The sequence below is a fragment of the Cottoperca gobio genome, chromosome 8 (assembly GCF_900634415.1).
Source record: "Cottoperca gobio chromosome 8, fCotGob3.1, whole genome shotgun sequence".
Classification (NCBI taxonomy): domain Eukaryota; kingdom Metazoa; phylum Chordata; class Actinopteri; order Perciformes; family Bovichtidae; genus Cottoperca; species Cottoperca gobio.
In genome coordinates, this window is record NC_041362.1 from 18068803 (window position 1) to 18078235 (window position 9433).

Consider the following 9433-nt stretch of genomic DNA (forward strand, 5'->3'; position numbering starts at 1 on the left):
TAGGTCTGTGGGGGCTATGAAGAGACTTCTCTGTAAAACTGTCTTTTAGTACTCGGAATAACTATGAGTTGCCTCTTCATGGATAAAAATAATGTTAACACAAGGTCTTCTTGCTAGCTTTCTGTGGAGCTCTCAAATGCATCACAGGGTCTTCAATTCGAAAATAGAAGCCATTAAAACCTCATTATGTACAACATTTGAATAATATAAATAGTTAATCAACGTCCCAACGATCACAAACAAATAAGCACCACGACTAAATTATTTTTAAAAGTTCCTTTTTATATATTACCTTGCGAATACCTTTGGACAGAAACAGGTTAACAGGTGTTTATGCTAAGCTAAGCTAACCAGCTGCTGGCAATTGCTTCAGATTTACGGTACAGATATGAGAGTGGTGTCAATCTGCTCATAAGTGTATGTCTCAAAATGTCAAAGAAAAATTGATGTCATCAATGCTATATGAAAAAGAGTATAACATGAGTGTTGATAGAGATTTGCTATTTTACGCATTATTTAACCTTATTAGTACAAATAGTTGTGTTTAATATAATATCATAGTAATTACACCAGGACCCGTCACCTCAAGGTTCTCTTGTTGATATAATGCTGATTAGGAAACTCATCTCTGTCCCTCTTCCAGAAGAGCAGCTCACCTCTTACTGCGTCAACGGATTCTGATCATATCCTCCCCATCTCATCGCAGAAGGCCTGCTCCTCCTCCTCCTCCTCCTCCTCCTCCTCCCAGTGGTCTTCTTCTTTCGCTGTGAGCCTGATGCGGCCACTGAGCCGTGAGGTCAGCCAGGGCTCTTCCAAGACCACCGAGGGTGAAGTTGGTACCAACCTACATGCTCCATTCAGGCCCGGCCGCAGCAGTCCCAGTCTCTCGCGGCTCGCCGGCGGCCTCCCGCTTCACTCGCAGGTGGCACGCAGTGAGCTTAACGTCCGCCTGCCCAGAGGTATGTCAGGATACAGCATATGTTTTTGCTTCCATGCACTCAGTCAGGTACAGATGCCTGCATGTATCATGTACCCACGTTGAGGAATGTATTCTTGTTGAGGAAGTGCTGGACTTGCTAAGCTTCGGAGAAAAACATTTCAACCATTTGAATCTAAAACTCTCAAACTACTGAAATTCTCAAAAGTCGATTGGCTTTTTTCAGCCACGGTTTCACAGTTCTAACAACCTGGCTCTAGGTATGTCTGTCATTTTGTTGGTCCATCATTTTACTTGATGGTTCGCCATGAGGTTTTGAAAAGAAAATGTTCCCCTGAAGATGAATCCCGTTGTTTATCCCCTGACTTTTCCTCTAGCGACACCAGCAGGGTGATGTTTGTGGTTTTGAGTGAAATGTCTTCACAACTATTGGATGGATTGCTACGTTCTTGCTGAGGATGAATTGTAATAATTTTGGTGATCCCGTCATTTTCCGTGTATCACCTTCATCAGGTGCTTACATTAGCATTTAGCAAGTACAGCCTCACAGAGCAGCTCTTTTAGGGGCTACAAAACAGCAGGGATAACTGTGGGAAACATTCGATGGAGCTACGACTCATAAAAAGAGTGTTATGCCAAAACAAAACCACTGAAAGCGAGATGTTTCATCAGGGGAAATAAATGAAATGATGGGAAGAGAGCCACAGTATGTGCTAGCCTTTGTTTTCAGTGACATTGATTTGCCTTTTATCTTTATTTTTCGACATTGAATTGGCTTGCATTATTTTTGGTATTTCTTTGAAAGGTAGTGAAAGAGCCACATCTTTGCATCAGAGGTATTGAAGAATGTTTGTACAAAATGAACCTTGGAAGTCCAAAATGAAATGAGAAAAGAGAAAATTGTGCTCCACATTATGGGCTTTCAACTAAATGACTATAATAACTTTAAAAGAGCAATGCTGGACTGATGCAATGACATACACGTGTTGTAGCTCCACTTTGCACCAACCCTGTTTGTTGCCTCCTCCTTCTCTTGCTAGGTTTTGAGCGTCGGCCCTTGAAGCACCCGTCTTGCCCAGATGGAATAGAGAGCCCTCCTAAACCCCCCCGCACAGGCACCGTCCCCGCCTTGGTGCCCAAACCCCCCTCCTACCCACTGGTCAAACTGGTGGGCAAGTTCTACACCCTGAAGTGCCGGTGAGTGAACCCTTTGTGTTAGAGGAGCAGGGTTTCCCAGGGCCCAAGATAAAATGTTCAGGCCCTTTAACATTAGACATTTTGAGACCGCAGCATTAGCAGAACTGTCTGGCTAAGTTTTAAATAGTCCCGTAATCCCTTAGCACCAATCCCCACCCCCATCCCCTGCTGAGCAGTACTCCACTTTTAGTGGCTAACGCACTATATTGAGAATATTGAATCATTTGGGATATTCAGGCAACACGAATGAGTGCTTAAGGTCTGACAGGACAACAGTTTGAACAGAATCAGCTGCTCCCGAGGGAGGCGCTGAATATAACACCGTCAGTTTGTGTTTTATTTCTTTGTGTGAAAATCTTTCTGAAGCCACACAATATGTAGATTACTGGTAGTGTTATGTTATATAATTCCTGATTGAAAGCAACTTTTTACCATATTTGTACCATACTGTAACTTTATCCTTACAGTGCATGAGACAGATATTCTGGGAAAAAGAATCATGTTCATCTGTTAAGCTGTAAAATGAGTTGTGACCAGGCCTCTGGTCGAGGCAGACCAAGCACCGCCGGGCAAGCCTTTTAATTCTACAGCTAAACAGTACACTAATACATGTTTCTAAAAACATTTGAGCCTAGATAATAAGCCTAATATATTAGATCAGCGCTGCCTTGTTTGACAGTTTGATCGGAGTTTACGAGCAGTGATTGACACTGTGTTAGGAAGTGAAAGGGGACGCTGAGGAACACGAGCTTCCTCGGCTCTGATTGGTTGTTTTCCTTCTGCGTTTTTCTCAAATGCCCCCACAAAGAATCCAAAACTGGGGAAAATTCTTGATGAATTGAAGTAAGTCGTATGCTCACGACTTCCCAAACGCATTAATCTTTACTAAAACCTTACTCTTTAAATGATGGACGCGTTGCATGAGACTATTTGGTGTTTTTAAGTAAAATATAAAATAATTTTCGATGTTTTTGGATTCTTTGTTCACCGTGGAGGCTTGTGAGTTAGGGTGAGTAAGTGATGTACAAATGATTATTTGGTGGGTGAAGTATTCCTCCTATGTTTTCATGTCTGCGTCAGGTTCTGCGAGGTGGAGTTTCATGGCCCGCTGTCGGTGCAGGAGGACTGGATCAGACACCTCCAGCAGCACATCCTCAAGATGAACTACAACAAGCCTGCTGCGCCCAAAGCAGCCTCCGCTGAACCCCCCGCCCCTGTCAATGACCCCGCCCCGGTCCAGGCCTCTGCCCCAGCCTCCACCTCTACCTCCAGTACCACCTCTACCACGCCTGCCCTCACCTCCACCCCGACCCGCACCACGGCTCCCAACAGCCGCTCCCCTACGCCTCCTGTGGCCGAGTGTGCTCCGCAGGTCACTGCTACAGAGATCGTAAAAGTGTCAGAGGAGCAGCCCAACCTATCTCCAACATCTCTTCCCCTCCCCACCCAGACAGTGTAAGCTCCAAATCATCACTGTTATTTAACCCCTTTAGTTTCTTCCTGCCTTTTATAACATATCTTTTGGTCCATCCGTTTCTTTCCTTTGGCCTTCACAAAGTGTTGTTGAGGAGGAGTGTTTCCCCTCCAAAGAGCCCTTTGAGCCCCAAGCACCTTTGAAGCAGCTTTCTAGACTGTTACTAAGTCCCGTTACCATGGGAACGAAGCTCTCCTGGCTTATCTGCGCACTGGGGATGGGTGACTGTTGGAAGTGAGGAGAGATGAACTAATGTTGTGTTTGCCTTGTTTATACTGAATGTCCAGGCGTTGACGTGGGCTGTTGCTGTACCTCTCCCCCACTGGTTTAGGGGTTAATGTAACCCTTTATCAAACTTTACCCCCCTCCACTACAGTTTGCCTCCTTTCCCTTTATGAACAGTGCATTACTAAGACCTGTGAGACTTTGACCATTTTGATCAGCCTCTCACCCAAAGGTCCTGACTGAGATTCAAAGACATTTATAATCCTGCTCATCTTGCGTTTGAGATTTCAAACATGTGGTAACACTTAAAGTTAAAAACAGGCACTTTTAATGTTGACATTGTCACGTAGCACTTACTGAAACGCCCAATTTAAGTGGGCACAAATTGACAAATTCCAATTTGGTTAAAGGAGCAAGAAGTGGAAGCACACCCAAAAAGGGAAAATCCCCTTGTTAACTTCATAATGTAATTTGTTTCCCCAAAATATACATTTTGCTTGAATGTAGCTTAAAGCACCTATTAATACCTTTTTATATGCACACATTCATACACAATCAAACATATGCCCCATGTTGCTATACCATTGATAGTTTTTATGAGGATACTACTCCAGTCTGATAGGGCTGCTGTGTGTTGCTTTTTAATCTCCCTTTCTGGATTGGAGAAGCAGGGCCATAGAAAATGTCAACGTTATAAGTTTTCCATTCAGTGTTGCCATTTTCTTCCTGCCTTTTTTTCAATTCAACCCAAGTTATTATTTATTTATTATCATGCATCTGAATGTCGTAAGCTTGGTCATTTTAAAGCTAACGTAGAATGTTTGAAAATAGGTCAGCGGTGCACTTTTGAACTAGTGCTGTGTGTGTGTGTGTGTGTGTGTGTGTGTGTGTGTGTGTGTGTGTGTGTGTGTGTGTGTGTGTGTGTGTGTGTGTGTGTGTGTGTGTGTGTGTGTGTGTGTGTGTGTGTGTGTGTGTGTGTGTGTGTGTGTGTACATACATAGCAAATGTGCATTTGTTTCCCAATTCAAAGAGAAAGACGGAAGTAAACCTGCTGATAGGAAGACACTCTTTAGCTCAAAGTGGACTAAATGTGGGTCTGTGTGTAGTCTGATGGGGACTTAAATGCATCAGTCGTCATTTTAGGGTGTGCCAAAGAGTCTGTTTACTTCCTTGTCTTGCCTCTGTAAAAAGCTGTTTACATTGGACCTGATGGTGGAGGAAACGCCACACAGCTATCGAGTTCCATGAGGCTCCACGCTGAACAATGGACTGTACCGGCGGCGATCTGCATCCACTACATGCACAGCAGAGAGGAGAAGACTCTGGAGCGGCTTCATGGGACTGGTGTTCTTACTGTAGGGTTAGATTATTCCAATTAAACATGGAACACAAACCAAACTAGATTTCGAGCTGGGCTTTCGAGAACTGCCAGCCCTCGGTCCAAACACAGAAACACGTTCTTCTTTCTACGTTGCTTCAGAGTGCGTTCATATCAACCCACGACTGAAGCAATACCTAAAGGGTCCATGTAGTTCTTGGCGACCTTTTTAGGGTTTGTTGCCCATGTTTGAAACATGACTGTTCGAGCCAAACGATACCTTTTATGGAGTATAGATACATACTATATAACTACATGTACTTAAGAAGCTGTTGATGCTAGTAGAGCTATCGGCAGTTCTATTAGCGAGGTAGTTAAAAAAAAAAAAAAGTGATCTTAATTCCTCTATCGTGATTTGATTTCAACCTTTGATGCTATGTATTTTTTATTGCTCTGTGCATTTCTGTATTTGCAGTCCTGCAAGGTGAATCTTTAGAGTATTTTTTATTTTTAATCTGTTGGTCTCTCCAAGCTGAAACTCTGGTGCTGGTGAGAATGTTGCAAGTCGGGAGCTGGCGAATGACTGTTTGTGAGGAAGACATTTCAATGTGATTGTCACGTCCTGGTATCACTAGGACTCTAATACGCAGGCCTTAAAGGGGACCCCTGTGCATGGTGAGATGTGATCCTCGTCTGCGTTCACAGAGTAATGGATGCTGCAGCCTCTTGCAGGTCTGTGGCTGCGTTACTGTGGGAGACGCAGGCTAATGCATTAGAGTTCCCTTTAAGATTACCTGAGCAAGCTTCAGCTGGTGTAACCGGCTGTTTAGTGTGTATGTATGTGTGTGAGTATGTTAAAAAAGAAAATAAAAAAAAACTGCGAGATGACATTGATGAGTAGGAAGAAGAAGATGCAGTTGAGGAAAGAACCGTACTGTACACAAAGGGTTACGTTTTAAGTTAAACTCCAGAACAAACAATAAATGTGATTTCAATTTCAGACGCTGACTCATCACCTTTATTGTAACATTGCAGCACGCCACCCATCTTTGCACTCTTTGAGACGGTGTCTAATGTTGGGTGCAAACTCTTCTGTTGTAATGGTTTCCGGCCAGTAGGGGGCGGTACAATATTACCTTTATGTTTGTTAAATGGTTAATTCCAAGCAGGTTTGACTTGAATACACCCTTAGATGGATGAGAAAAACAGAGGTTAGTTAGTTAGGAACTTAATTAACCACAATGTGGAACCAAACAATACAGTTAATTGAAGAAAGTCATCTAGAACAAACCAACAAAACATTACTTTAAAAAAGACCTCAAACTTTATGCTTGCCTCTTGAAACAGAGGTTGACAAAACAATCCTTTGAGACGACATGGGTGTGAAGTTCTGTAAATTACTCGGAAAGAAAAGAACTAAACTCAATTTGCTGATCTAGACCATGTGATACGACTGAAAGCTCCAGAACAGCTACTAAATGGACATTGTTAGGATATTGTTTCCATAGAAGTAGTTATCAGAAACCATTAATAGATTACAGAGAGGGGCTGAATACAAATTACACATTTGACTTCCAATGTGAAAAGTATTCATGTGTCACTTTGTTGCCCCCATGGCATTCTTATATATTTTTTCCAGCTTTATGAAATTCATGTTTCCACACCACATGACCACTTAAATATTTTACACCAGATTCTTGTGATCATCAAAGTATGCTTAACCAAAAAAAAAATATTTAAAGCAAAAATCTATATTTTTCACTCTTTACTGTGTAATGTGAACGTGGTCACTTGTCGTGGCGAACCCACAGAGAATCATCACCTGACTCTCATCTGTTTAGTGTCTTTTGGTTTTGCGACCTGTAACTAATGTTTTGTCTCACTCTCACTGCTCTCAGACAGGCAGCCCTTTAAGGCAAAAAAGCTCTGCTTAACACACGGTACGCTACCTGACCAGCCCCAAACCACAGACAGACAAACTTAACTCCAGCAGTAATGTCTCTCAGGAGTTGGAGCGGAAAAAACTGCTTAAAGAAGCGTGAATATTGGTTTGACACTCATCAGGTGGTTGTAACAAGACTTGCCAAATTACAACTTGTGTTCGATGCCCCCAAGTGGTCAAAACCATCAACTAATGCGAGTTAAAGCTGCGAGAGGAAGTTTATTTTTGGTATCATTGGGCAAGAATTTCACAGGTACCTTTTCAGCGTTTTGTTATTCAAGTGGCCCAAGAGAAAACGTACCCCAGGACAGACAGGTTACATTTAATGCCTGAAAACAGAGCCAAGAGGAAGTGCAGAAGTCAAATTTTCTCTCAGAATACTTGAATTACAATATGCTTTAAGGTTATTATGGGATATTTGCCCAACGATGCAAAGAATAAACTGTCTACCCAGCTTTCACTTTCAAAAGAGATTGCAATTACTGTGTGGCTTTCTGAAAACTATAATCAGTATTTTCTTTGAACGACAGAAGATCTTCAATCACTGTTGATACAAATTGTCAGGTATTGTGTGTGTGCTCTCTGGTTTTACCTACATTCCAGGTGCTTATAGTATGCCTCACACACACAGATATCTATGGTCTGTTGCAATGTCCCCTTCAAGGACTAGGCCAACAAGTGCCATAACATCAGTTAGCAATATAATGTTAGCAAAAATAACAAAGGTGCTAAACTAGTACCTTGTGGTGCACCTTCGCTTGTGGTCTGTTGTACAGAAGGATAAGAGCACCATTGACTCTTATAGCCAAGAGCTTTTTCACTTGAACTACATTATTTGAATTTAAATTAAAAGCCAAACTATAATCAATAATATAAAACGTGTCTGGCTATAAATATAGTTGATTACGATGTGCGGTCTTAACGGATGACTAAACTGTATTGTACTTAACTTATTTTCTCTTTATATTATGTTCTTCATGCTGCTCACAGATTGTCTTTGTCCATCCATCCATCGTCTACCGCTTATCCGGGGTCGGGTCGCGGGGGCAGCAGCTCCAGTAAGGAACCCCAAACTTCCCTTCTCCGGGCCACATCCTCCTTTTTTGCCTTTGTATTACAAAATATTGTTGGCAGCTTTTTCACCACCTCAGATTGGAACGCTGATGATTTAGTCTCATGCAGAGCAGAGGAACCGCTGTACTGGCTATGCAAGTGCAATATTCACTCTTTTGATATCATTTAAACTCCTGAGAAATGTATCTGTCTCTTTAGCTGCTAAATGCGCCACGAGTTCACCAGCTAGTTGCTCATTTGATTTGTTAACAGTAAAGAGCCTCCTTTAAGACTGTTTGCTCATAAGCTCAGAGAGGAGACAAATGAACCTTCATGGCAGAAAGACTTTAATGACTTCATGTTTTACAACCGCAATTCCTTTTTTCAGCTACTCACAACCCATGGTGCCACTTACTAGATCAATTCTCATTAACCTGATTTGTGTCTTAAAGTAAAAGCAATATTTCTGATCAATGAGGAAGTTAATGAGTCCTGCTAAATTGTCTCCACAGCGTTGTATGTTTGAAGACCTTTGCAGTAGCAGTAAATTCCAAGACCTTTTAACGTTCAGCCCGTGCTGATTGATGTCAGTGGACAAACAATAAAGTGGCTTTTATTTTCTGTCAAAATACACTTGAGTCTTGAGCCTCATTATTGCTTTTCCTATCTTAACTTAAGTTTCAAAGACCCTATCTTCCCATTACAGAGGCAAGTAGAAACGAGTTCCTTTGAATCATCATTTTTTGTTCATGCAGTACCTCATCTTCATTGTCATTGACATACAGAAATAACAACGGAGCTGCTGCCTTTTTTGGTAGTTATTTTGAATTAAGAACATATATTCATATCCTAATACAAGATCTTAAATGCACTTAGGAAACTTGTTTCTGAAATACTAAAAATGATGAATGTCCTCCTGTACTGAGAGAAGAAAAGAAGGATTTCAGATTTAGGAGGCTTCTGTAACGAGGCCGCTGCAGTACAACGTTTGTGATCAGAGGTTCCAAACCTTCCTTTCTTTTCTATCATTGAGTAAACTGACGACTCCGGACTAAATTACATATTTTCTGAATTTTTCATATTATATTCAATACATAACAATAACAAGAAAACAACTGATAACCTGTACAATTAATCCAAATAGTGAACACAATTACTGCAGGAGGTTTGTGTCAAATTTGTGATTTGGATGAAATTGAAATAGATTATTTCCTGTGAATATTGCATCAGAGATGTGTTTTCTTGTTGTTTTAAGAAACTTTTAATACAATTATCTTTCGGCGTTAT

General features: G+C 41.5%; 1 protein-coding gene across 5 annotated transcripts in view; it reads left to right on the forward strand.

Annotated features, from left to right (window-relative positions):
- wizb (WIZ zinc finger b) overlaps nucleotides 1-6151 on the forward strand; it is a 24246-nt gene extending 18095 nt beyond the window's left edge. For 3 of the 5 annotated variants that reach the window (XM_029437011.1, XM_029437012.1, XM_029437015.1), the window contains 3 exons: nucleotides 644-959; nucleotides 1978-2134; nucleotides 3215-6151. In XM_029437011.1, the coding sequence (XP_029292871.1) occupies nucleotides 644-959; nucleotides 1978-2134; nucleotides 3215-3593 (852 nt within the window). In that variant the 3' untranslated portion in view covers nucleotides 3594-6151. The remainder of the gene's footprint in view (nucleotides 1-643; nucleotides 960-1977; nucleotides 2135-3214) is intronic. The other 2 variants (XM_029437013.1, XM_029437014.1) reach the window with 2 other exon arrangements.
- The last annotated feature ends 3282 nt before the right edge of the window (nucleotides 6152-9433 follow it).